We start from the raw sequence: 26,624 nt of genomic DNA, 5'->3' as shown, positions 1-26,624 counted from the left end.
GTCTTCGTAAACAACAAAGAAGTAATAATAACCTACAATGATAACTAAACTAAGAAACACAACTGTACTATTAATGCTTTTAACACTCTTCACCGAATTAACAAAGGTTAACTTTCATAACTATTGAGATGGTGAAACTCGGCTTGCCAGTGGCTCTGAGATTTTGGGAAAATTCGAATAGCACAGCCAGTAGGCAATACCCCGAACGGAGTCTAGGCAGAGTCCCCCTCTACGCTAGACTGGATTGGTATCACGCTCGGAGCACATTGTAGACCCTCCAGCCTAGACAGTAGGTAAGTTCCTGGGAGAATCCCAGGCAGGCCCCTCCCTAGGAGTTTTTTTTTTTTCAGAGCGGCGGGCCAGAAAATAAAAAAAAGACGCAAACTTTTTTACGGTAATCTCATTGCTATGCTAGAAAACTAAACTATTACACAGAAAATGACGTAGAACATATGCTACCCAACATAGGTGTGCTAGGCGAATTCGCTCTTTTATGGCCTATCACGGCTTGAGCTCCTGGAGCTAGAACCTCCTGGGGTATATAGTCTTAATAGGTAACTAATTTTTATCACGTGATATATATTCCTATTTTGGAAATATATAGGGTACTAATTTTTTGGTCTGCTATGGCACCCATACATTTGTAAACTAATTATTGGGTGTACTGGTGTAATAAGAAGTCCCCTGATACATACATCATCTAATCATTTTTGAACCCTTTACTTTACAAGATGAACAGCGTATTATATATATATATATATATAAACATAATTTCTTATCTCTTATATCACTTGCGTTTTCTATCCAACTTAGATGAAAGTGTCAATATTGGGAAATAGTAACAACCTCTTTGACTGTGAGTGAGTTTTACATCATAAAATTGACTCAAATTGTCAGTCTTAGGATGCTCTAAAATTTTTTTCTTGAGTACTGATCCATTGACGCTTAGTGCTGTCGCTGAACCTAACAATGAATTGAACCATTGCAATGCCGTTTCTTTAACTTGTTTCGTTCCAGTATATATTGGGGCATCTTCAGGCTCCCCCGTCTCTATTGTTCTTATAATGGTGGATAACGCAATCTTTGCGTTTTCGAGTTCCGTATTCATAAAATTCAATAAATTGGGGATTTTCGAATGAATAGCCGGTGATTCAATGACGAAATCTTCTAACGACTTTTGGAATTGTTCAAAAGTAGGCACTTCAGGTATACCTATAGAAGAAAATGTTTTAAATCTCAAATCATGAACCATCTTTTTAGTGCTAAAACGTGTAGAGTATTCCACTGTTGAGTCGATAATCTTAAACGATTTTAACAATGCAAACTGGAATACTTGCGCTAATGAGAGAGATTTTAAAACCGTGCAAACCAAGAAAAGATAGCTGATGGTTTTTTTATTAAGTTTTAATTGAGGCAATACTGACGATATGAGATGTTTGTATTGTTCCTTTGCCTTCTCCTTTTTCTCTCCTGCTTTTAGTTTCTTGATTTTCTTATTGTAATTACCGATGTAGTTGATCTTCTGTAATAAGAATTCCTGTAATCTTTTTAAATTCGATTCCAAGTGACTGGATAGGTAATAGCAGAACCAATATTGTGCAAAGGATTCCCAAGGTTTATACACCTCTAAATGGAAGCCTTCTAAGGTAAATTCTATCATCATTAGTAGTTTAGTAGTGTATATCCACGTAGATACTGGCATCAATGGTGCGCCACCCATTTTGGTTATTCTATCATCAATGCCAATAGATTGCCAATGAGTTTCGTGCTGCTCAAAATTCGCTTGTACTGAATCAAAGTCAAGCAATAACCGATTGAAACCTTGTCTGTGTCTACAACAATTTTGCGGCATATTCTGGTACCAACGTAGTAAACAATATGAAAGCTCGCTCAATGCGTTGTGTATGTCAGCTTTTTCTATGCTATTCTCTTCATTCGATAATATATCTGAGAGGGTAGTTCCGGCTAAAGAAAATTCATGTAGATGCATATTACTGAAGTTGTCAACACTAAACCTGTCCAGTATCATTTCATTCCTCATGAGATATGATTGGAGCAAAGCGCGGGCCATAACGGTACGTTGATGTAGTCTGTTGAAAAACCAAACGTACTGTCTGAATTCAAATGCAGTTTTGCAATTTTTTACGGACAATGCTGCTAAAATATCTCTCATGAATATATCAAAGGACTGGAATTCATTGCCCTTTGGTTGATAAATCTCCTTTGGGGGAAAATTATTGTCGCGTCTTTTCTGTATTCCCATTGAAAAGCATCCTGGAGGACACTTGTGCTGTGTGAAGTCGTAATTATCTGCATTGAGTTCAGCAATCACCTCTAGTGATTCTTGTAGCACGCTTAGGTCAGATGACACGGCTGTGAGTCGAGAAGGGTAGTGATAATTTGGTATATGCAATAGAAAACGGAGTAGACGGACTACGTTCCTCAAATGAGAAGCATCGGAGTTTGGGTCTGGGTATAATTGGTCTATTACCCTTAAGGATGTATCCAATGATTGGATAACGGCGGTGTATTCTATCTTGGACAACATGTCGAGATTCATCACATTACAGTTCAAATCTTCTTCTTCGTAGACGCCACCATCCTTGAGTACAATGGAGGTAAACTTAATGAAAGAGCAGAGTCCCAACACGAAACTATAAAGCACTTGGTCGTACAGTGGATCTTGAGTAGATAACCCTTGCATAGCATCCAAAGAAGAGACTGGGTGCTTCGTGTACAATTCCATCAAGTACTCAACGTATCGACAGCTCAGCACGGTTGTGGGCAAGGTCTGATAATCATGCAGCCAATTCATCAGAGACCTGCTCAATCTATCGCATATTGCTGTAACATATTCCAAATTCTGCTCTTCTCCGTATGCAATGTTGCAATCAAATGTCTGTTCCTCCGGGGACAACTCGATGAGACTCGTATCTAGTTTCAGATTGCACACCTCCAACGCATAAGTGCCCTCGAAAAGAGAAAATGTGGGTTCCTTTACTACAGTTTCTGGAGCTAAATTAGCAGAAAGTGTGTGTAAATGTTCTGTGATGTCTACAAAGTCTGTATCTTTGTTTCCAGAGTGGCCTAGCGAAAGTTTGGCAAGTTCTGCTAGCCCGCTATTTTCCATTACCACCATCACTGGCACGGCCAAAAAAAAGTATATATATATCAGAAAGGATTTCAGATGGCTTTCACTGAAAAGAATATGCTTCCCTGTTACCCTTTAGCACCACCTATCTATCCCATCTTCTTTCATCCCACTCTTGAATCAAGTTTCAATTTTGCTACTATAGCTGTTAATTTTTCAGATAGGCCTATGTTCAGACTTTTAGCAGGAAAATAAGAAAAAATAGAGAGCAGAATAATATATCACTACTGTAAATTAAGGGAAGAAAAAGAAGATCAACAGAAGCAACAACCCAGTATATACAACAAGTATACTAATATCAAGTAAAAAAGCGACGTGTAATATCGCTTTGTCATTCTCACAAAATCATTCTTCGACAAGTGGTCATGGATAATTCTCTAAAGAAGAACACTTTTAATACCGTGCATGATCATCATTCGGAAGGAGGTGGGGTACAACGATGTGGTGCCATACATCATTTACGTCTACCCTTTGCCATTTCATGTTGTAAAGAAAGACCCACCATTAAAACCTTTTCTAGACAAAAAATTAATAAAAGTGAGCCAGATTACTTTAGTCTTAGGAAAGCGAAAGCCTAAAAACGCTGGCTGCTTTGAATAGCTGTACCGAAATCGGAGAATAGAAAAAAAAGCAGAGTGGGGCGCGATTGATGGATGATCAATTATTTGAAGGCATCTTACTATATATTTTAGTGTAATACATCATAAGTACTACTAGACCGCGTATTGTCGAGCATATTCCATTAGAAGAGTAATAGCCAAGCTGAGTGCTAGCATCCAGCCACACCCATTCATCACATAGTCATGATTCGCACTAGAATATATCAGCTAAGGCTTGGTAGAAGGTTTGTTTCTGATGTTGCAAAGACACCGTTACTCGAATACGATCGCCAAGTGAAGATTGGCAAGCTAAGAGATGATCCGTATCAGAGGGGTATCATAAAGTCTTTAGGCCATTTACATGAATCGTTACAAGCGTACCATCCAGATCCAGTAGTTCCTCCTAGCGTGTTGGACCAAGTCGGATGGAGAGCTGGATTCCTAGGCAAGCTATTATTGTCCAGGAACCAGAAATATTCGACTGAGGGAGTTCCAAAGGGAATATACCTCTATGGTGACGTGGGATGTGGTAAAACGATGTTGATGGAACTATTCTACTCCACAGTACCATCGCATTTGTCCAAGAAACGTATTCATTTCCATCAGTTTATGCAGTTTGTCCACAAGAGATCGCACGAAATTATGTCGGAGCAGAACTTCGATGCCCTAGGAGAAGCGAAGGGGAAAGACATAGATCCAATCCCATTTTTAGCCGCAGAAATCGCAAATAGCTCAAGAGTACTATGTTTTGATGAGTTTCAAGTGACTGATGTTGCAGATGCGATGATTCTACGGAGACTAGTTACTACGCTGTTATCCAAAGACTACGGTGTCGTGCTCTTTGCAACCAGTAACAGGAAACCAGACGACTTATATATCAATGGTGTTCAGCGTGAATCATTTATCCCATGCATTAATTTGATCAAGGAAAGAACGGAAGTTGTTCTCTTGGATTCTCCTACCGACTACCGTAAGATTCCAAGACCTGTGTCGTCTGTGTACTATTATCCAGAAAAGGGCATGGATTACTTCTCAAAAGAGTGTGAATTAGCCAGAAAACTTCACGTGAACCAATGGTATGATTACTTTTCGCAATCGAATGCACCAAACGAGCCCGCTGCTGCTGCGCAAGTGGTTCATGACTACCCATTAACTATTTGGGGTAGAGAATTGTTGGTTCCCAAGTGTACTCCAGGTAGAGTTGCGCAATTTTCTTTTAAACAATTGTGTGGTCAACCTTTAGCAGCCGGAGATTATTTGACCCTTGCAAGTAGTTTTAGATCATTTGTGGTGACAGATTTACCATACTTGACCATATATGTACGTGACGAGGTGAGGAGGTTCATTACATTTTTAGACGCCGTCTACGATAATGGTGGGAAATTGGCTACTACTGGGGCGAATGATTTTACCTCGTTATTCGTAGAGCCAGAAGATATCATTAATGATTTTAAACTCAAGCCAAAGAGTGAAGAAGAAGGCAAAGATACTGATGATAATGCTGATGTAAATGATGAATTAGTTACTAAACACGGTTTCACAAAAGATATAGCAAAGAAGGCGCAAATGTTCGCATTAGATGAAGAAAGATTTGCTTTCGCCAGAGCTTTGAGTAGATTATCACATATGAGTTCAACTGACTGGGTTGAAAAAAGGTAGGAAAATATAAAAACACAAAACCTAAATTGAGAGACTTAAATAATTATGTTATACTGTACTTCATTGTATTAGTCATTTTCCAATTCTATAGATCCTAAGTCAATTTCATCTGTATTGGATTTAATTGTCTCATTCGGCGCGTTATTTGCTTTGGGCTGTGAAGTCGACTTAACAAACTGAATATTGTTATCTTGTTTGGAAACTTCCTCAGTGTCAACCTTCATGGTATCTTCTAAGAATCTTCTTATCTTGAGCATTTTTATAAACGACTCCCTAGTACCATGCAACGTTTCGAAGTTCTTCCAATAGTCCCAAAGCTCCTCATTTTGAGCTGGTTTTAGAAGCTTGCTTCCGTGCTCTAATAAAGCTCTGCAACGTTCGAATTCTTTCTCGTTTTCCTCAAGTCTTGCGAAGTCTAACAGGAATTTTATTGTTTTTCCGTTGGGTAGTGTTTCAATACATTGTTCATATAATTCACGTGTGGCATTTATCTCTAACATATCTTTACTGGTAGAAAGGCATTTCTCCCAAAGAATGCACTTATTTTCTATCTGATGACATTTATACGCACCTTTTCTCAATATGTCAACCCCCTTTTCAATAAATCCAGACTTTATTTCGAAATCGCTATACTGCAAGAAAAATGAAAGGCAATCCTCTCCATCGTCTGACAATTTGATAGCAGATTCGAATAGATCTCGCATGCGCTCGTTTGATAATTTGGTCTTAAGGGCCATTTCAATATAGATATCATATATCTGAGTTTTTATATCTGAAGGAAAAACATCAACAGCTCTTTCCAATACAGAGAATGCTTCAGCACTGTGTCCTCTCGAATCATAAAATTTGGCATAACTTATGAACATGAATGGTGTAGCGGTTTTGATTGATATTACTGTCTCATATGCTGCCTTAATATTATCGTAATCGCCTTTCACTTCTAGAAGGCAGAGATATACAGTCCAAAGACGTTTTGATGAAAAAATAGCAGCTTGGGCCGGAAGTTCCGAATTTGCGAACTTCTTTAGAAGCAATTCATAATTATCTGGTATAGTTAATGGTATTTTTATAAGCTCAATTGCCTCTTCCACATTTTTACATTTTAAGCAAGATGTCGTCCAGTAAATCCATACATTCTCTAGATCCATCAAAAATTTAAAGGGAACATTTGTTGCTCTATCCAGTAGTGTATGTTTTTTGGTTTCATCACCTTCAAATAGTTCCGCATATTCGCACCATAAGTCTCCTAGTGTACCAGGAATCGATTGTGCTTTATGATCAACTGTTATTACGGCATCTGCAAAAACTTCCGCCTTATCCTCTATGTTTTTGAACATTTTCGCTCTTTCTAACCACAGGTCTATATTGTTGGGCTCTTGTCTTAGTTGTAAAGCATTCAACTTGATGGCATGATTACTAAGTAGATAGTTCAACTTTTCAACATGTTGCTTTGATTTCGATATAGCCTCGTTATTATCTCTTAAAGGGTGTTGTCTTACAATCTGAATAAATTCTTGTACTAATAGTTCCTCTAAACGAATCCAAAATTCATAAATAAATACAAACTCGTTAATGTCTGTTGTTTGATTTATTAAATTGTCCAATGTATCTTCGGCTATACTAATATTATGGTTCTTGATTGACATCAAAACATCCATTGATTTTATTTCGCCCTTTTTGAATGGAAATAGCTCTGAACATTTTTTGAGAACGGCAAATAACTTCTGTGATTGTCCGCTTATAATTAATGCGTTAATATAGTTCAAATATAATTCATAAAGGCTAGTTCTAGATGGTTGTAAATCGTCACTCAAAAGTCTTTCATATGTTTCGATAATAGCGTGACTGTCTCCAGTCTTCGATACACTAATCAGCAACTTTTCAATATCATCGTCGTCGTCATCTTTACTGCATATCATTGAATATCTTTTAAGCAATGAAGACGACCAAAAATCAATATCTATTCCAGATAAGGTTATATATCCATGAGCATAGTTATCGACAGCTTCATCAAGGGATAGTCTACGGGGATTCTTGTCAGCTAACACTACCTCAGCGATAAAGTTAACTAATACTTTCCATATTTCCTGATGGTATTCCAACGGAAGTTCTAGCAAGGCTTCTACCAAATAATCCCTGATTCTACTCAAATCTCTCAATTTAATGAGCCACTCGAAGAGCATTATCCAAAGATCCTTTGACTTTCTACAAGGAGATGATAGGCACTTATTGAAAAGACCCGTGACCTTATCATATTCTTTGTAATAGATCTCTACATTGCAATCATTCAATAAACTAATCCTCCAACTTAGAAACTCCTTCCATATCTTCCAATCATCATTAATTTCTTGTAAGCAACGCTCATACAACCAGTTTAAGTTAACCTCATCGCCAGTATTCCGCTTGGTACTAAGGTATCGCGACCAAGCAACAGCATTTTTCCCATCACGAACTACACTATACTCAAAGGGAATGTCTTCGTCTTTTATAAAGCACTCGTATTGTCCCTCTTTAAGTGCTAGGATCTCATCTCTAAACTTTTCATCTATACCATGCCTCTGATACGCCATTCTCACACATTTGTAGCGCTTCAACTTCGGATTGTTCGTTCTTACCTTTGTTATTATGCGATTCAATGTCTCACTTTCTTCTTTTCTTTCTTTCTCTGTCTGTATTCATTTCAATATTTGAAATCTTTAAGTTGTTGAAATATTTAGACAGAGAGTTAATTAAGACTATATGATAACAAGAAATCAAAGATAAAAGAGAAATTATTTATTAATTGGAGTTCGATCAGAAACTTCTGAGGCAATATAGTGCTGTGTACGATAGGAACCGGGTACTAAGAGGAGCGTATTGAACTAAGTTTTCTTGAATTCGATTAAAGATGTCCAGTAATAGGGAGCAGGTTTTCCCTACTCGTATGACTTTAGGGTTGATGAAAACGAAGCTGAAGGGGGCCAACCAAGGGTACTCTCTATTAAAGAGAAAGTCCGAAGCATTGACGAAAAGATTTCGTGATATTACTAAGCGTATTGATGATTCCAAGCAGAAAATGGGTAGAGTGATGCAAACTGCTGCATTTTCCTTGGCTGAGGTTACATACGCTACCGGTGAGAATATAGGCTATCAGGTTCAAGAAAACGTTGCCAATGCCAGATTTAAGGTAAAGGCAACACAAGAAAACGTTAGTGGTGTGTATTTGCCACAATTTGAGTCATATATCGACCAAAATATCAACGACTTTAAGATGACAGGTTTGGGTCGTGGTGGTCAGCAGGTACAACGTGCCAAGGAGATTTACTCGAGGGCTGTTGAAACATTGGTTGAATTGGCATCCTTGCAAACTGCTTTCATCATCTTGGATGAAGTTATCAAAGTTACGAACCGTAGAGTCAATGCTATTGAGCATGTTATTATTCCAAGAACTGAGAACACTATAGCGTACATCAACTCTGAATTGGATGAATTGGATAGAGAAGAATTTTACAGATTGAAGAAGGTCCAGGAGAAGAAGCAGAAACAAACTGCTGAATTGGATGCGGAAATGAAACAAAAGAAGTTGCTCGAGCAGCAGGAACACGACCAAGAACAAGCCGGCCAAGACCAACAAGGTGAAGACGAAGACAAAGAGGATAAGGAAAAGCAAGAAGAGCCCGAAGAACAAGAACAAGAACAAGAACAAGAACAAGAACAAGAACAAGAATCAAAGGAGGAGGACACTGCTACTGAACCTGCCCAAGCGATTATAACCGAACAGGAAGAGGATGTCATCTTTTAGTCCACTGGTTGCGTCTGCACGCGTATTGTCTTATCTTCTAATAAACCCATACATCACAATGTAACTCTCTTTCTGTCTCTCTTTAACTCCTATAGTGAAGATATGTATAAAATCCTAAGTAAACCCTTTCTTGAAGAAACCTTAGAAAGCAGTTAAAAGTAGGAACCTCCCAGTAAAGGTACCTAACACACGACGACAACGACGTTTCGTATACAGTCGTTGGATTTTGATAAATATCAATGAAGTTTGGTTTAATTTTGTTGGCTTCATCAGCCATGGCTTGGCCATTCCAAAACTTGCACGTTTTGGAATTGGAGGAAGGGAAGACGATTACCGTTCGTGAATCAGAAAAGTGGGCATTAAAACGTAAAGGTTTGAACTTTATGGATATAACGAAGTTTCCCAAATTATTCGGTTCCAAAAAGGAAGACGTGGAAGTTCCAGTTTACGAATACCCTAAAAAGACTCAAAATAAGGAAACTGTAGAGTCCTTGACCAAGAATATTGACAAGCAATCTATGCATGATAACTTAGCGAAATTTTCAAGCTTCTTCACGCGTTACTATAAGTCAGAAACAGGTTATGAATCAGCATTATGGTTGTCTGAGAAATTAGCCAATATTACTAAGCCATTAGAAGAAGAAATTATTATCCAGCACGTCGATCATAAAGACTGGAAGCAATTTTCTATTATAGTATCATTGCGAGGTCAGACCACTCCTGAAAACATTATAGTTATGGGAGCGCACCAGGACTCTATTAACCTTTTATTACCTTCACTTCTTGCCGCCCCTGGTGCCGATGATGATGGTTCCGGTACAGTTACTAATTTGGAAGCATTGAGGATATACATCGATTATCTGAACAGCACTGGTTATAGACCAGATAATACCATTGAATTCCATTTCTATAGTGCAGAAGAAGGTGGACTTTTAGGCTCCTTAGATGTTTTTTCGCAGTATGCGGAAGCAGACAAAAAAGTTGTAGCCATGTTGCAACAAGATATGACGGGTTATGTGCCTGACGCAGATTCAGAGCATGTTGGTGTCATCACAGATTATACCACACCAGGCTTGACTGATTTTGTGAAGCTAATAATTGACGATTACTTGAGTATTCCTTATGTGGAAACTGAATGTGGTTATGCTTGTAGTGATCATGGCAGTGCCACGAAAAATGGATACCCTGGTGCCTTTGTAATCGAAAGTTCCTTTAAGCAGTCAAACAAATATATCCACAGTACCATGGACACATTAGACAGGCTTTCCTTTGACCATATGGCGGAACATGTCAAGTTGGTCGTTGGGTCTCTTATTGAACTTGGGACTTGGGATTTCCCTCTAATTGAAATGGAGGCTAAATTATGAGCCCTTTCTCTGTTTTGCCCCATTTATATAGGCGTATTTGAATATCAGTAGTTCTGCGCACTCGAAAATCTTGCAAAGACTATCGAAATGCATGCTATGAAATAAGCTTACTTCTAGGACACTTATAGCGATTTAATGATATTAGAGAAAATAAATTCTTATCTTTTTAATATATGTACAAGATTAAATGAGTCTTAATGATATGTATCAGATCAATTCCTTCAAGCTCTTCTGCCGGCCTTTCCTCTTGGTCTATCCTTCACCTTCATTTTATTTTGGTGTTTACCTCTTCTGGTCTTGTAGCCCTTGGCTAATTGGCCCCAAGGAGACATGGATAGCTTCTTCGATTTGGATTTACCTCTACCACCACCATGAGGATGGTCGCACTTGTTCATTGCAACACCTCTAACGGTTGGTCTTATGCCCAGCCATCTAGATCTACCTGCTTTACCCAACGAACGGTTTTGGTGGTCAACGTTGGAGACGACACCCATTGTAGCACAAGCTTCGATAGAGACATAACGATGTTCACCACTCTGTAGGCGAATAATTGCCTTCTTCTTTTCTGGGATCTTAGATAGGATACGAGCGTAGGAACCAGCGGCACGACAGAACTTACCTGGGCCGGTTGGTGTAATTCCGACGTTGTGAACAATGGAACCAATTGGAATCATGGAGATTGGCAAACAGTTACCTCTTTGAGCAGTTCTGACGGATAAGATGGCGGGATCAATTTTACCACCCATCTCTTTCAAGAATGAAGGAGGAATACCCTTTCTGTATGATTCGACTGTGTCTCCTGCTCTGAGCCCATCACAAGCAAGTATATAGCTTAGTGCGCCCGTTTCGTTGTGCTTAAGTAACGCAATATGAGCACTTCTACCTGGGTCATATTCAATTCTCTGAACAGTCTGTAAGCCACGTTCGAAACGGTTGAAGTCCACAATTCTAATTCTTCTCTTGTGACCACCACCACGATGCCTCACCGTGATCTTACCACTGTGGTTTCTACCACCTGTACCTCTTTTAGCCACTGTTAGTGACTTGATGGCTCTGCCCTTGTGTAGATATGGGTAGATTGGAGAACGGTACCACCTCAAACCTGGAGAAACTGGCTTCAATCTCTTCATTTGGGTCACCTCTTTGGTCAACTTCCTTCTTTTCCGCAACAACTCGTCCTGCTTTTCCAACGCAACAATGTCCGCATCATTTGGAACAATCTTCAACATTTGTGGATTAATTTCTTCCAAAGACGGCTCCTGGTCAGGCGAAGGAACGCTGGCCAAACCTCTGGCTTGGGGGAAGTTGATAGACATCATGCCTTTAATCGCATAGTTGTTCAATAGCGAAACCTGGAATCCTGACGAAACACCGCTGGTAAGCGGTTTCAGGCATCTCAAATTAAATGCCCTGAACATCGCGCCTGTTCTACCGTTGTACACTTTTCTCCGGAACTCTTTCTTAATCCCTAACGCATGCTACAACTTCTACATGATAGCATTGTAATCGATAATTTCATTTCATTTCATTTCGATATTGGAATGCCAAAGTTGGCTCAATTGGTTCAGTCAAGTTTTTCATGTCACGTTGTACGTATTGAAAGATGCAAAAAAAAAAAAAAAAAAAAAAAGCTGAATGGAAGGCGCAAAGTATGGATTTTTGTTCGTGTTGTTACCCGCACTTAATATATCAAGCCCTAAGGCCAAGGCCAAGGCTAATTTTTTCACTTGTGTGTACTGAGTGAACATATTTTACGTTTATAACGACTAGTCTCTACATTTTTTTGAATTTTTCCTAAAGTTTAAAAGGCGAAGAAAGTTCAGTATTTCAAACAACTTTCTCTATCTCATCATCACTTTTTCATTTATTCAGGTTAAATTTTAGTTAGATTTATATTCAATAGAAACTACGAAACATGTATTGAACCAAAGAGGGAGTACATGTCAGAAACAGAGTAGGGTGTGTACGCCTTGATAGGCACCTCAGGAACAGGAGTTTCTGCGCACACAACATATATCTCCGACAGGTATCGGACATGTAAGCAATAAGTGAAGAATAAAAGCAAAACGTTTATTTCAATACATCGATATGATGACAGCTGTCGCCCCAAACGGATTTCGAAAATATGAACGATTCGACTAGCATTAGCCAAACACTGAAAATTCTGATCATCGATTATATTGAAACAAAAATTTTGTTTACTTTTTTGTTATATTGCATCCATGTCTGTTTCCTGTATAATAGTTCAAAAGGAGCTTATGTTGGGTGTGGGTTGGGTTTGCTTTGATTATTTTTTCTGTATAAACTATTGATGATGAACTGAAAGTTTCCATGCTAATCATGATCATATAGAACTACATGTTCTTAAAGGATTATAAGTGCTTTTGTTATCTCTAACAGTGCTGAATTGTGTTTATATATAGTAAACTTGTGAATACGTAGAGATGGGTTGTGAATCCTTCTGGACCATTTTTCCATCGTTCCTCGCAGCCTCGGAGCTTCTCATTCATTATGCCATTACCCCTCTGTTTATTTTGAGCCTTGTCGTCCTGTAAATTAATCTAGTTCTGGAATTTCAGACAAATTTAGCGTACGTAAACATAACGTTTTGTTATTGTTTGCTTATGCGAAAATGTACACTTACGACATATAAAGTTGTGTTACTACTTAATGTTTGATTAGATTCCATTTGCTATATAAAAGGAATCCCCCTATACGTGTTGCATTCAAAACTAGAGAAGTGGTTGTTCATTGAAAGCTAGTGTAAGCTTTGTTGTATTATTAGTGTTATACTATTGTTTGTTGGGCTATCGAATTCAATAAAAGTTTTTATCAGAATGGATGCCAAGTTGATAGAGCCATTTTTGATATATTTGCCCATTCCACAAAGAGTAGTCCTGCTTGTCATATTTGGATTGCTGTTATGGACGTGGCTTCTGGGAATATCAAGCACATACTTTGATATTTCGAGAGTTATTATCTCTTCAGATTCTACCGGGTTGACTCCATATTCTACATCCTCAAAACTCTACCAAAATAATGTGAAACTTCTGAGAATTATTATAAGAACAATTTTACCATGGCAATTGATATGTATCGTAGTATTTCAGTATTGTCTGTTGAACAACATTGAAAATAAATTGGTGTGGCTTCTTTTAAACGTTTCTCCGGTATTTGAGTTAGCATACATATTCATAACAATTCTCTGGACATCCCCAATGATAGCAAGGTGCATAAAAAATATATTTTGGCTCGCGAACATCGAACCAAAACCTTACAGGAATAACTACATTATAATTAGTGACACTATGACATCATATTCGAAGCCTCTAGTGGACCTAGCGATTTATATGTCCTTCTTGTTTCATGATCCAGCCAACCCAAAATGTCAATTCGAACGTTACCAAAATGCAATATCTCTCAACATTGATGTCATTGTCGGGATCATACCGTCTTTAATTCGGTTGGTTCAGTCGTTAAGAGAGTTTTCAAGGGCAAGAAAAGAGAAAGGCGACATTACACAACTATTCAACGCAATCAAATACGCTGGAAATATCCCAATAATGCTATTTACGGTGTACACCAGGTATTACCGAGTTGGGCCTATTCGCACAGTATACTGGTTTATGTTGTGGAACTCCTTATACACTTTTTGGTGGGATTTGACGATGGACTGGAAACTAAACCTTCTCAACTTTTCAAAAAGAGGTTTCAAAAATAATGACAATAAGGTCTTAAGAAACACTTTATTGTACCACAACCCTATTCATTATTACTGTGCCATATTTACTGATTTCTTTTTAAGATTCATGTGGCTTTGGGAATACCTCAGCGGGGGCTCGATATTTTACGGTGAGCTGAACATTTTCACCTTACAAATATTGGAGTTGCTTAGACGGTGGATATGGCTTTTCTTTAAGATAGAATCAGAATACATATCTGTGTCAGAAGGTACCAAGATGCACGATTGATATGCCGAAATGTGGTAAGGTTCTATTATTATTATTATTATTATTACGATGATGATGACGATACTTATTAGAGAGTGTGTGTGAGATAAGTAATGATTATAATCTATTTCCTACGTTTATTATTGTTAGCCTTTCTTTGATTTTGTCTTCTTTCGGCCTTGGTCAAGTACCTAAACTTCTTATTCTTTTTACTCTTAGCTGCTGTTTTCTCTTCCACACCTAAAAACTTGGCATATTTCTTTGCACGTTCAATACTCTGATCCAGGATTTGGTCCGCTTTTTCCAGTTTTACGTTATTGAGTTCTGCTAGATATTCGAAGTTATCATTAGGTTCTAAAGGTTCAATATCCACAGTAGTTTCGTCTGAGTATTTCTGTACATATTTTTTTAAGATTGGTTTGACGTTGGTTTCGTCATCCGAAAAACCGTTCCATTCCTCTGCCTCTACCTCAGTGTCTGATTCTGTTTTAGATCCAGAGTCGGACTTCGACTTCTTTTTGAAGTCGTGCTCAGATTCAGATTCAGATTCAGATTCAGACCCGGAAGCTTGCTTATCATCCTCATCACCCACATAGTCACCGACATCCTTCATTGCCTGCTTGAAATCCTCGAGCTGCTTCTCGAGCTTTTTCTTCTTTTCCGCTCTAATTTTCGCTCTTTCCTCGAGTCTAGCTTTCCTTTCCTGCTCCTGAATAAACTCCTTGGCCTTCTTTTGTCTCTCTAGCTTTCTCTTGTGGAAACCAGTCAAGTATTCCAAACGTGAATCTTTGTTGAATGTGACCTCATCGGTACCAAACTTTTTAGCTGCCTTCTGCTTGTAGTTCTTACCACCGGTAAGAATCTCACGATTAGTCTTTGGAGCCATGCTTCTATGAGAGGGTATGTCCTGTGTAGTCGACTTGCTTTTTGTTGGGTCTGACTAGTGTCACTGTTTGCCCCTCTGCCCACTTTCTGCTCTACCTACCTGCCTCATCGCATCTTCATCATGCGAAGCTTTTTCCAAATGTTGAAGAATTCGATGAGGTACAGAAACTAGAAAGAAATGGAGCCAGACAAACAAAATGAAAAAAAAGAAGATCATACAAGACGGGCGCCATTTGCGCAGGCGCGCTCGCAGGATCTGAGATCAGACTAACCTATAAATGATTCCATGCAGACCGTGTATCCTAGGCGAGCCCTGTTTTATGCACCAAGTGGCTGGGTATAGCTGAATTATATACGTACTAACCCCAAATATGTGTTTAAGGCCACCAAATCACCAAAAACTGCGTACTTTTTTTTTTTTCTGGAAGTGACTACTACTACTGCTGCTACTAATCTCAAACCTTAGAGAATAGAAAGAAAGACAAAGAAAATTAGTCAACAAAAAAAGAAGGGCAAGGCAAAGCAAACCGCACTTTGGCTCTCTCCTGCCCACGTCTACCACCTGAATATCGTCCAAGAACAATCGATTAGAGCGACATCTCTCTGTAACTAGAAGGAAAAGGAAGAGAAATCATAGTGTAAAGTAACACCCAGGACAGCAGGACAGGACACCTTTTTTAAGCCCTCTCTCAATCTCCCCTTTTAAACAAGTTGAAAACAATGCGCAACGAACTCATCCAATTTGTGGGCCAGATCCCGCCCGTGACCCGCTGTATATGTCTTATCATGGTCCTGATATGCCTCGTGCAGCGGTTGTCCATCCTCCCTCGCTACTTCACCGACTTCCAATGGTCCCTCTACGGCGTTGCCTTTAAACTGCAAATTTGGCGACTGTTCACGTGCTTTCTAATTCTACCACCAAATGACGCCATGAAGGCATGTTTCGACCTTTACACTGTGTACACGAGATCTTTACACTTGGAACTGGTCCATTTTAATCGCTCTATCGATTATCTTTTCTACATCTGTTTCAACTTCGCGCTCATCCTAGTGCTCGCAGAGATATGCCATATCGAGTACGGCATCTTCACTAACGCCTTTATCGGATCGATGCTCTACACCTGGACCTTGGATAACAGCAACGTCAAGGTGATGTTCTACGGCCTATTCCCAATACTTGGCAAGTATTTGTCACTTGTGCACTTGTTTATGTCGTTTTTGTTTGACGACACGCGTGGTTACACGCGCTTTTCAATCACGGTAATTGGATTCTGCGCCGGGTACGTGTACTCGTGTTTGGATACCAGGACGTACGGTCCCTTGTACGGGTACTTGCGCGGCAAGGGCCCCGAGTACGGTGTACGGGGCAGCGGCCGCTTCCGTGCGCCAACATGGTTTGCGCGCCTGATTCTGGGACTAGGGCGGTTAGTTGGCCTCTCTCGGCGGAAACTGCCTGTTACGGCAGGCGCTACTGCTGGTACTAGGGTCTCCGGTGCATCTCACGGCAGAGCCGGCGGCAGAGGCGCCAAGACCACATTCGTCGGGAAGGGCCACCGTTTGGGCACGAAAGCAGACTGAGGAGGGTAAATTTAACGAAGTGAGGGGAGGGGATGTCTAAGGAGAGAGAGAGAGAGGCATGAGAAAACCTCGGGCAATTACGGAATGATAAAGATAGCGCGCGCACACGCGCACGCTCCCTTACGCTCTCTATCTCTCTCTTTATTCTCTTTCACCCTCTTAACCCTCTCTCTTCCCGCAGCTCCCCGAGGTTTTCTCTTGCCTCTCCCAGGTATCCCCCTCTCTCAAACCTACCCCAGGTTTAATGGAGAAACCGGACCTTTTGTCTGTAGTTCCGGATTTAGTCCGGACCCTGACTAGGCTGAAGAAAAACTTAAAAAACAAAAAAAAAGCACAAAACACACACAATCATACGCACGCACATTTGCAAACGGTCATCGTCATGAGGGCAATATCACTTCTCAGCGATTCATGGAGAGCTAATGAATGGCTGACCCTAGGATGTGATGTGATATGACTTTACGCTCCACTTCCCCCACACAGGCATACATACTTACATACGCATGCACATAGTGATGACTGGAGATAGAGGATGGAAGGAGTTGAGCAATACCAAGACATCCACTCTCTACACTACTTTACATTATATAAAAAAAAGGTCACAATAGCGCAATGAAACAGGAAAGGAAAGCCCTAACTGCAAGTAACTGATATATAGTAGAATAGCATTTGCTGAAGCTACTTTCTTGAATCCTCACAGAAGAAGCCATTTCGTTGCAACAAAGATGGCCTTGAAAACTAGCGTATCACGCTGGAGCCCCAACTGGATCAAAGGTCGTAGCACCATGGTCAGACATTTTTACAATTACAAGACGTTCCAATTCGAAACAGGCTCGAATGATGAGTATCTCGCAGCGCGCCCAAATTCCTACTACCAGAAGAACAGGCCGTCTTTTAAGGGCCTCACGTACTCAAAACAGGAAGATATGCCCTCGTTGCCCGTGCCAGAACTTAAGTCTACGCTTGACAAGTATTTGAAATCAATCAAACCTTATTGCAACTCCGAGTCCGATTATGAAAAACAGGTGCAGCTCTGCTACCAATTCCTATCGAACCAGGGTCCGACCTTGCAAGAACGGCTACTCTCTTACTCAATGGAACGTAGAAACTGGATGCAAGAAATGTGGGATTCTCAGATCTACTTGGCCGATCGTTCGCCAGTAGTCCCTTTTGTCTCGTATTTCTACGGCCACAAGCCGTTGGCCTCCACGCATCGTGTAATTGATTCCGATATGTTGATCAAGGCAACAGCCATCATCGCAGGCGTCGTCAAGTTTATCGAAGCCCTAAAAGACGAATCCTTGCCCGCTGAAGTTGTCAAGGACAAGCCGTTCTGCATGAACGGCTTCCAGTACATGTTCAACAACTCCAGAGTGCCCCAGTTCAACCAGGACCGAAACGATTTTTATTCGATCTATGAGCATGGCTATTTAACCGTCGCTTACAAGGATAATTTCTACAAAGTGTATACCCACGACAGAGAAACAGGCTCTGTATTGCCGGTGTCTGTGGTGTACAGACAGTTGAACCAAATTGTTAACCAACTTGCCACGCAAGGATCCATTGTAGAGGCAAATGCTGGCATTGGAGCACTAACTACGCTTCCTCGCAATGAGTGGGCAGATGCATACCAACAATTGCAAGCAGACCCAGTGTCCGCTTCTTCTTTGCAGATAATCCATCAATCATCATTCGTTTTGTGTCTAGACCAGGATGCTGCCCCAATCACTTTGGAGGACAAATCTAGAGTGTGCTGGCACGGTGATGGGACAAATAGATACTTCGATAAACCACTACAGTTTTTCGTCGCTGGAAATGGCTTTTCGGGCTTCTTGGCCGAACATTCTAAAATGGACGGTACCCCAACTCTATTCTTGAACCACTATGTTATGGATCAGCTAGCAAAATTGAACCCCGCTGAATTTATTAAGTCCTTACACGCAGGAAGTGCTACTTTATACCCAGATCTGAGGAGCGAGCATTTGCAATTTATCATAACTCCAGAGTTGAGCAAAACCATTGAAGCAGCTAAATTGCAATTTGTAAACACCATAGAACAGGAAGATTTACGTGTGTGGCATTATAACAGATATGGGAAACGCATCATCAAGACATTCAAGGTATCCCCAGATGCTTTTATCCAGCAAATTATACAATTGGCTGTATTCAAATATTTGAAGAGACAGTTGCCCACTTACGAAGCAGCATCTACCCGGGCCTTTTTTCAAGGTAGAACCGAGACCGGAAGATCTGTCACCGATGCATCTTCTAAGTTTGTGAAAACATGGGAATCCACAACAGCTACTACTCAAGAAAAAGTTTCAGCATTTTATGATGCTGCCAAGGAACATGTTGAATATTTGAAAATGGCTTCTAATGGGCAGGCAATAGATCGTCACTTTTTCGGTTTAAAGAATATGGTTCAAGAGTCCGATGCGCCAGTACCATTATTCCAAGACCCATTATTTAAGTACAGTTCAACCTGGTTGATATCTACTTCACAATTATCATCTGAGAACTTCGAATGTTATGGCTGGTCTCAAGTGTACGATAATGGTTTCGGTCTAGCATATATGATCAATAACGATTTTTTGCATATTAACATTACCAACAAACCAGAAGCTTCTGGTTTAAGTGCAAATGAACTTCATTACTATTTAAGTCAAGCTGCTGATGAAATTTACGAGACCCTCTCCCAACACTCTTCTTCTAAGCCAAATTTATAGAGTGTCTGGCACGGTTACCATATGTTTATGTTGAATAAGTACATTTATGTTTAATAATAAGTAACTTGTACTGTAATGAAATGAAAGAGGAGAAAGCTACCGTCTTCTATGGAAAGATATCATTAACCGTGAATTTTATTTTAATCTGGATAGCAGGTATGGAATAAGCATCTCTACAGTCTCTGAGGGTGAATAGTTTCTGCTTTACCTCAGTTAATTTAAAGTAACTGATACTGTACTAAAACTTTCTATATATTATTATACTTTCAATGAGAAAAATACAGATGAATCGTGTTACATATAATACAACTTGTCCTAAAAGTGATGATGAAGGCAAAGAAAAGAAGAATAAAAAAGCCAAAGTGAGAAGCGGCGTGCCAACATGCATTCAGTGGAGGAAATAAATCCAAGGACATATAACCCAAATGTCTATTTCAGCAGTTTAAACCAACCTCAACATAGTTTTAAGGTCTCGAAACAATCGCAAGCAACAGCAAGGAACAAAAGAGTAAACTATTCATTAGCAGATTTAGAAGCGAGGATATACAACCAGCCAAAAGGAAGCGACCAGGATGATGTGAGTCAACTAAGGGGTTCAGAGAAACATGCCTTGCCTGATCTCCTACGGTCTACAAAACGATTTATGGAGCTAGATACAGAAAATTACCAAGATATACGTGAAGTTCCGACTTTATTAAGTAATATAACAGGCCTTAATAAAGATAAAATTGATCAAACCAATACTGGTATTTTATCGGAATTACAAGGTGGTTCTAATTCTTCAAGGCAGAGGATAGCAAAATTCGATTTGCCCAAATCTCTAAACCTACTCTATAAATCAAGCAAACCTCCAAAAAAGCCAAAAAAGAGCACAAACAGAATATCTGCCCTAAGGAAAGTACTTTCAAGCAGGCGATCTCTTCATTCGTATCTAGAAACACTTGATCAAGTTAACCATACCTTGATATACGGTAATGTCCAGAATAAAAAGTTTTTCCGAGTTTTACCCATGATTATTACTTGTTCCATCTGTGGTGGTTATTCCAGTATATCTAATTGTGTTGTCTGCCATGATAAAATATGTAGTCTTCGCTGTTACGAATTGCATAACGAAACTAGATGCAAGAACCGCTAAAAGTACGGCTAAAATTGTGGTTACTTTACGCTGGAAAAACCCCAACTACGCGCCAACCTATGTCGATGCCCTTTATGGTAAACTTCATGCTTTGTCTTTTTTTTTTTTGAAAATATTGTATTGCAAAGAAACAAGATTTCAACAAGAATATAACAGTACTTCTTTATAACGATGAGGGAGGATAATTACGGAATGGCAAACCAGAATGAACCATTGAACCGGTTGATAGTGTCGTACTATTGTTCATATAGACACATAAGGGCAAGAAAAGTGGCTGATTCGTGATAATATGTCTGACGTTAGCGATTCAGAGGATGTACCTGTGATAATCAATGGCAAAGCGTACCCTAACATCGAAAAAAACGCATTGGATGAAATATCTCTCACGGCATTCGGATTAGGAATCATCTTTGGTGTGTCTTTCATATCGATCTTTTTTTCACCATATGTGAACTTCAACCTGTATATGATTGCACTTTCACTGTTTCATCTCTTAGAGTTTTGGGTCACTGCGAAATATAATCCAGGGAAGCTTAATACAAACTCCTTTTTAATCAACAATGGGATCGGATACTTTATAGCACACATGGTAGCTATTTTGGAGGCTTTACTCGAACGTATCTTCTTTCCTACTGTAAAACGAACCTCTTATTCAAATTTCACTAAAATCAGTGTAACTCTAGGGTTTATTGTATTGTGTTTGGGCCAATATGTAAGGTCTAAAGCTATGATAACCGCTGGTCAGTCTTTCTCACATGTGGTTAAGATTACAAAGAATTCGGACCATAAGCTAGTAACAGAAGGTATTTATTCAAACCTGAGACATCCCAGTTATTTTGGATTCTTTTGGTGGTCCGTTGGATCTCAGATGATGTTACTAAACCCCATATCACTGGTGATTTTCGTGGTTGTTTTGTGGAATTTCTTTAATCGAAGAATCGCATTTGAAGAAAGATACCTTATACAGTTTTTTGGTAATGAATACGTAAAATATCGAAGCTCTGTTGGCGTTGGTATTCCATTCATCAAATAAACAATAGACGACATAATAATTCAATTCAAATTATATTAATAATACAATAGATGCATGTACATGATTTACATAATTAAGACTTATCAGTGATAACTAGTCAGAAGTCAAGTCGATTAAATCATCAGAATGAAGTGAGTCATTTGGTGGCCCCGATGCTTCGGCATTTGGAGAGGTATTACGCGCACCCACATTTGTGCTGTTAGTTTGAGGAGTACCGTTTTGTGAGGAGGTTGAACTATTTGAATGAATTCGCTTCTTTGGTAACATGTTTTTGTAGTTTTTCTTCGGCAAAAAGGGCGAAACCTCCGGTTTCTTTCTTCTAGGATCTTGGATGATAGGTGATGGCGGAAGGTTTGTCGGTAGATTAGATGAACCTGGTCTTGTTGGTAGATTAGGAAGTGGAGGTAAAGACGGTTGTGCTACTGGGAAAGAATGAGACGCATGTGCTCGTAGAGGTGCGGATTCAGAATCACTACTAGAAGAGTTATTCATAGAGTTATTCACAGTTCTGTTAAGTTGTGGTTGGCTTGTCATGCTATGGACATGCGAATCAGACTGGTTATGACGATCAGTTTCAACCGAACGAAACTGATTTGCGTCATTGAAAAGTATTGAGTCTGCATTCGTCAGCTGTGGCATAGTGGGTAGACGAGGAGAAGAGTTTGAGGGCCCTGCATTGAGAGGAGTTCTCCCAAGTAAGTTTGGTATTTGAGGACGATGATCAGTTATCGGGTTTTGACCACCAGCCTCTTTAGCTTTGGGATCCAAGCTAGTTTTTCGCTGTTGAGACTGATATATTCTGTCACTGTTATGCCGCTGTTCATTACTGCTACTCACGCTCGCTGAAGAAATTGGACCATTTTTTTGTACATCTCGTTCTTCTCTATCTTCTTGGGTTGTCCTAGGAACTCTATCGATAATGGAGTTGGCCAATTCTTCAATGAACGCCATATCCTCATCATCGAGCAAGTCGTTATCTTGATTAAGATCTGCACTATTGGGATCACTGGAGCCATTCGTAGTATTTGAAGAATTGTTATTAGATGTTTCTATTGCTCTCTGTGGTGGTGGTGGTGGTGGTGACGGCGATTGAGTTTCTTCCTCGTCGTCATCACTGTCTAGGGAAATTATAATAGGCTCTGAGTTCGCCTTTTCTTCATTCGATATCAGTCCATGAGATTCCTCAGGTTTGATATCGGGTGTTGCTTCTTCTTTTGCCGTAGAGTTTGCGCCATTATGAGATGATGCATTGTGGTTTTCCGTATCGTCTTTGATCAGCCAGCTACCGTCTTGACTAATTTCAACTTGTTCCACATCTTCATTTGTCGAGTTTATGATTTCTTGTACGAACTCGCAAATTGCAAGATCTTCTATATGAATAGTTTTTTGACAAACAGGACATTGCCAAGTGGGGATTTGCTTCTGAGATTCTATAAACCATTGAGCATCGAAACATTGTAAATGTCTACAGTGAATGGACTTTACGGGGTACTTCATTCTAGAATAAGAGATTGGACACTGTAAAGACATCACAGTGGATGTTGTCATTAAATCTTCATCTTCTTCTTCTTTGAGAGTTTGCTTGATGTAGAGCAATGTTGCTGGTTTTACAATCTTTGGATTGTTTATTGTTTTCTGCAATAATTCATCAGTTTCCACTAACTCAACAATATAAACATATACCATATGATCATCTTTAGTGAATGCATAAACAATCTGTAATAAGTTTGATTTTGGAGGCCAGTTTATGTATGGAGTTAGGTCTGCTGGTTTAGCAGTTCCGATTTTATTTTTGAGTCCATGAACATTGTCCTTGATTTGTACTTCGTTAAACTTTATTTCGTTCCTCAGCGGAAATTGGATAGGAACATCATTAGTAGTGCCAAATGAATTATTAATACCACAGAATAAATACAACCTGATCTTCGAGCTGCTCTTTAGTAATTTCACTTCTTCTTCATTTAGCCTAAAAGAAATGTTCGCTACACCTCTTTTGCTAGGCGCTTCTGGGGCAGACTCAGAGCCTATTAGTCGTTTTAAGCTATAGAATGGACTAGGCTGAAATCGCAGAAAAGGCTTCCCACCAAATGCTTTGGCATTTTTATTCATATTGTTGTTGTTGTTCGTAGAAATATTAGTATTAATGTTTCCGCCACCAATCGCAGCATTTCCAGAAGCACGTAATGAAGCTGCGTCTTGATGGCCCGTTGCCACAGGATGTAAAAATGATCCTGTCGTGAGGGCATGTAATAGAGTCTCATATTTCGGTACTGGATCACCGCAACCGGCCTTCTTAACTAAAATATTCACCGCTGGGACCCGAAATGGATCATTTAAGCCAGCTCGACTGGGGGCCATTAGAAATGATAAGAGCCTGTCCTGTAATTCCATCTTTCTACCACTCAAAGGAAGCCCTATCGAACGACAAACGTTCTTCAACTCGGCCACTTTGAGAAGCATGATCTCTTCCTTCACTGTGTCGGCACTAATATCATTCAATAAGTGTTGCATTTTCGTGTCTATAAGCAGCAGTTATTGTGCTTCACTAACTCATCCAGTCTTCCCAACTCCCTGGCGCTTGTCTCCGATGACAAATTTGACACTGAATATCCTGTTTTACCAGTTCATCAATTTTCCAAATAGGTATGCAGATTCATACTGCTGTAGTTATGATATGAAGATTCAAAGTTGAATGTTTTTATTAACGATTACTGTCAGAAAAGAATGAAAAAGGGAAAACATAAAGTGTGGAAAGACGTTAGCGTGACAATGGACGATAAGTATCGGTACAATTGACTTGCTGTGCACGATGCAACGGATGGCAATGAGAAGGAATACCTTAATAATCTTGGGTCACGTGATATTGTTTTATTTGAGCAAATGTTGACTTGAAAACTCCACACACCACATATCAAATATTTACATGTCATATTAATTCCCAGACTAATTTCGCAGGAATGAGTCCTGGTTGAAATGGAGCATACGTTCTTTAGACAAAGAAGGAACTAGCTGAAGTTACTGAACTTATAAACTCCATTTAACAAGTTGTAAGGATTTGTTAAAGCTCAATTTCGAATTTAGCAAAGTGTTTCCACTAAACTTAGTGAAAGTTTTAGAGAAATATGCTACCTAAAGTTACAGTATTGATCTCTGGTTCAGGCTCGAACTTACAGGCCCTCATAGATGCAAAAAAAGAGGGACGTTTAATTGTCGACATTTGTAGAGTTATTTCCAGTAGTAAGAAGGCTTATGGGCTACAAAGAGCCTCTGATAATGGAATTCCAACTACTGTAAAGTCATTATATCCATACACCAAGAATTTGGCAAAAGATGATAAAGAAGCTCGCTCGGAGGCTAGATCGAGATTCGAAGCTGATTTAGCGCAAGAAATACTGAAGGACAGCCCTGATCTAATTGTTTGTGCTGGTTGGCTGTTAATTCTTGGACCGACTTTCCTACAGAAACTAGATGGATTGCCTATCATAAACCTTCATCCTGCATTACCTGGTGCCTTTGATGGTACCACACACGCCATCGAAATGGCATGGAACAAATGTCAAGAAGATAAAAAGCCATTGACTGCAGGTTGTATGGTGCACTACGTTATTGAAGAAGTCGATAGAGGTTCTCCATTGGTAATCAAGGAACTTGAAATTATTCCAGGCCAAGAAACACTGGAAGAGTACGAGTCGAGGGTACACGCTGCAGAGCACGTTGCCATCGTTGAGGCTACCATCAAGGCATTGAAGAATGCTAATAAATTGCAGTAAGCATTATAAGTGTTCTAGTATACATATCTTCTTTTTCATTTTTGTATATATCTAGTTAGACAATAGTGAAACATACAACTCTCTAAACTGTAATATCAACAGCCTGCTCCTCTACATCGCAAATACTTACGATAGACTCCTTGAGAACACCAGTAGTACCACGGGCAAATTTGTATGATTGTTGTTTTGGTTCTCTTACGTTCGGAGTCAAATAGTTTCTTAACAATTGGGCATCCTTACCGACTTCCATGACACAAATATCAACATTTGAACCAGAACCTAAATCGTTCCAAATACCAGCTTCAATTGCGTCAGATGCAAGCTTAATGGCTTCATCTTTTGTCATATCTGGTTTCCAACTAGATTCTAAAACCGCCATGGCCGCTAATGACCCAGACCCAAGGGACTGGTAGTATCCGACGTCAGTAGAACCATGAGCATGGATTGAGAACAAATGAGCGCCGGTAGGATCCACCCCAGCAACAATCAAGTAAGCACCAATGTGACCTTGGTATTTGAATAAGTGTTGTTTAAGCATCTGCAACGATGACACAACACGAGGCTCCCTTCCGGTATATAGAGAATGTAATTCAATATTTGAAGAAATCAACTGCGTCACAGCTTCCGTATCAGCGGCAGTACCAGCACCAGCACACCAGATTTTAGGAGCAATACGATGCAACTTTTCACAATTCTTATCAGCGACGATAGGACCTTGTGTAGATCTTGTGTCTGCTGCAATAATCACCCCTCCATTGAATTTTACCCCAACAATTGTGGTACCTGTAGAGGTTGCATTGGGTTGTTTATGACTCTTTTGCGCAAGGTGCAGATTCCTCTGATAATTGTCGAATGATAGACCTCCAGACATCTTCAGCTTCAGTTTCTGGTGTTGTTTATTTATGTCTTGCTTATCCAGTGGCAAATCTTTAAAACCCATATCTTTCTTAATAAAAGTGTATAGAAGTTATAAATATTTAATTGTCTTGA

The 26,624-nt window shown here is 39.6% G+C and overlaps 15 protein-coding genes across 15 annotated transcripts; 9 read left to right on the top strand and 6 right to left on the bottom strand.

Annotated features, from left to right (window-relative positions):
* Positions 1 to 787: 787 nt before the first annotated feature.
* On the bottom strand, positions 788 to 3,139 carry MAK10 (Mak10p; the record flags this gene model as incomplete). Its single annotated transcript, XM_022819199.1, has 1 exon — positions 788 to 3,139. The coding sequence occupies one exon, from the start codon at positions 3,137 to 3,139 to the stop codon at positions 788 to 790; it is 2,352 nt and encodes a 783-aa protein (XP_022675789.1).
* Positions 3,140 to 3,954: 815 nt separating this feature from the next.
* Positions 3,955 to 5,409, top strand: AFG1 (Afg1p; the record flags this gene model as incomplete). Its single annotated transcript, XM_022819198.1, has 1 exon — positions 3,955 to 5,409. The coding sequence occupies one exon, from the start codon at positions 3,955 to 3,957 to the stop codon at positions 5,407 to 5,409; it is 1,455 nt and encodes a 484-aa protein (XP_022675788.1).
* Positions 5,410 to 5,477: 68 nt separating this feature from the next.
* Positions 5,478 to 7,979, bottom strand: SYF1 (mRNA splicing protein SYF1; the record flags this gene model as incomplete). Its single annotated transcript, XM_022819197.1, has 1 exon — positions 5,478 to 7,979. One exon carries the CDS (start codon positions 7,977 to 7,979, stop codon positions 5,478 to 5,480), a length of 2,502 nt encoding a protein of 833 aa, XP_022675787.1.
* Positions 7,980 to 8,296: 317 nt separating this feature from the next.
* Positions 8,297 to 9,190, top strand: VMA8 (H(+)-transporting V1 sector ATPase subunit D; the record flags this gene model as incomplete). The annotated part of the gene is made up of 1 exon (XM_022819195.1): positions 8,297 to 9,190. The coding sequence occupies one exon, from the start codon at positions 8,297 to 8,299 to the stop codon at positions 9,188 to 9,190; it is 894 nt and encodes a 297-aa protein (XP_022675786.1).
* Positions 9,191 to 9,429: 239 nt separating this feature from the next.
* Positions 9,430 to 10,557, top strand: KLMA_30659 (putative aminopeptidase; the record flags this gene model as incomplete). Its single annotated transcript, XM_022819194.1, has 1 exon — positions 9,430 to 10,557. The coding sequence occupies one exon, from the start codon at positions 9,430 to 9,432 to the stop codon at positions 10,555 to 10,557; it is 1,128 nt and encodes a 375-aa protein (XP_022675785.1).
* Positions 10,558 to 10,778: 221 nt separating this feature from the next.
* On the bottom strand, positions 10,779 to 11,975 carry RML2 (mitochondrial 54S ribosomal protein uL2m; the record flags this gene model as incomplete). The annotated part of the gene is made up of 1 exon (XM_022819193.1): positions 10,779 to 11,975. The coding sequence occupies one exon, from the start codon at positions 11,973 to 11,975 to the stop codon at positions 10,779 to 10,781; it is 1,197 nt and encodes a 398-aa protein (XP_022675784.1).
* A 1,419-nt stretch (positions 11,976 to 13,394) lies between these two features.
* Positions 13,395 to 14,528, top strand: ERD1 (Erd1p; the record flags this gene model as incomplete). Its single annotated transcript, XM_022819192.1, has 1 exon — positions 13,395 to 14,528. The coding sequence occupies one exon, from the start codon at positions 13,395 to 13,397 to the stop codon at positions 14,526 to 14,528; it is 1,134 nt and encodes a 377-aa protein (XP_022675783.1).
* A 103-nt stretch (positions 14,529 to 14,631) lies between these two features.
* RRP17 (rRNA-processing protein RRP17) lies at positions 14,632 to 15,393 on the bottom strand (the record flags this gene model as incomplete). Its single annotated transcript, XM_022819191.1, has 1 exon — positions 14,632 to 15,393. One exon carries the CDS (start codon positions 15,391 to 15,393, stop codon positions 14,632 to 14,634), a length of 762 nt encoding a protein of 253 aa, XP_022675782.1.
* A 719-nt stretch (positions 15,394 to 16,112) lies between these two features.
* On the top strand, positions 16,113 to 16,970 carry DFM1 (Dfm1p; the record flags this gene model as incomplete). The annotated part of the gene is made up of 1 exon (XM_022819190.1): positions 16,113 to 16,970. The coding sequence occupies one exon, from the start codon at positions 16,113 to 16,115 to the stop codon at positions 16,968 to 16,970; it is 858 nt and encodes a 285-aa protein (XP_022675781.1).
* A 725-nt stretch (positions 16,971 to 17,695) lies between these two features.
* Positions 17,696 to 19,696, top strand: CAT2 (carnitine O-acetyltransferase CAT2; the record flags this gene model as incomplete). The annotated part of the gene is made up of 1 exon (XM_022819189.1): positions 17,696 to 19,696. One exon carries the CDS (start codon positions 17,696 to 17,698, stop codon positions 19,694 to 19,696), a length of 2,001 nt encoding a protein of 666 aa, XP_022675780.1.
* Positions 19,697 to 20,078: 382 nt separating this feature from the next.
* On the top strand, positions 20,079 to 20,831 carry VPS71 (Vps71p; the record flags this gene model as incomplete). The annotated part of the gene is made up of 1 exon (XM_022819188.1): positions 20,079 to 20,831. One exon carries the CDS (start codon positions 20,079 to 20,081, stop codon positions 20,829 to 20,831), a length of 753 nt encoding a protein of 250 aa, XP_022675779.1.
* A 289-nt stretch (positions 20,832 to 21,120) lies between these two features.
* Positions 21,121 to 21,864, top strand: STE14 (protein-S-isoprenylcysteine carboxyl O-methyltransferase; the record flags this gene model as incomplete). Its single annotated transcript, XM_022819187.1, has 1 exon — positions 21,121 to 21,864. One exon carries the CDS (start codon positions 21,121 to 21,123, stop codon positions 21,862 to 21,864), a length of 744 nt encoding a protein of 247 aa, XP_022675778.1.
* Positions 21,865 to 21,957: 93 nt separating this feature from the next.
* On the bottom strand, positions 21,958 to 24,375 carry SIZ1 (Siz/PIAS RING finger protein; the record flags this gene model as incomplete). Its single annotated transcript, XM_022819186.1, has 1 exon — positions 21,958 to 24,375. One exon carries the CDS (start codon positions 24,373 to 24,375, stop codon positions 21,958 to 21,960), a length of 2,418 nt encoding a protein of 805 aa, XP_022675777.1.
* A 611-nt stretch (positions 24,376 to 24,986) lies between these two features.
* On the top strand, positions 24,987 to 25,634 carry ADE8 (phosphoribosylglycinamide formyltransferase; the record flags this gene model as incomplete). Its single annotated transcript, XM_022819184.1, has 1 exon — positions 24,987 to 25,634. The coding sequence occupies one exon, from the start codon at positions 24,987 to 24,989 to the stop codon at positions 25,632 to 25,634; it is 648 nt and encodes a 215-aa protein (XP_022675776.1).
* Positions 25,635 to 25,716: 82 nt separating this feature from the next.
* Positions 25,717 to 26,574, bottom strand: PUP1 (proteasome core particle subunit beta 2; the record flags this gene model as incomplete). The annotated part of the gene is made up of 1 exon (XM_022819183.1): positions 25,717 to 26,574. The coding sequence occupies one exon, from the start codon at positions 26,572 to 26,574 to the stop codon at positions 25,717 to 25,719; it is 858 nt and encodes a 285-aa protein (XP_022675775.1).
* Between the last annotated feature and the right edge of the window lie 50 nt (positions 26,575 to 26,624).

This window comes from Kluyveromyces marxianus, chromosome 3, assembly GCF_001417885.1.
Source record: "Kluyveromyces marxianus DMKU3-1042 DNA, complete genome, chromosome 3".
Taxonomy (NCBI): domain Eukaryota; kingdom Fungi; phylum Ascomycota; class Saccharomycetes; order Saccharomycetales; family Saccharomycetaceae; genus Kluyveromyces; species Kluyveromyces marxianus.
This window is presented reverse-complemented; position numbering and strand designations above follow the sequence as displayed.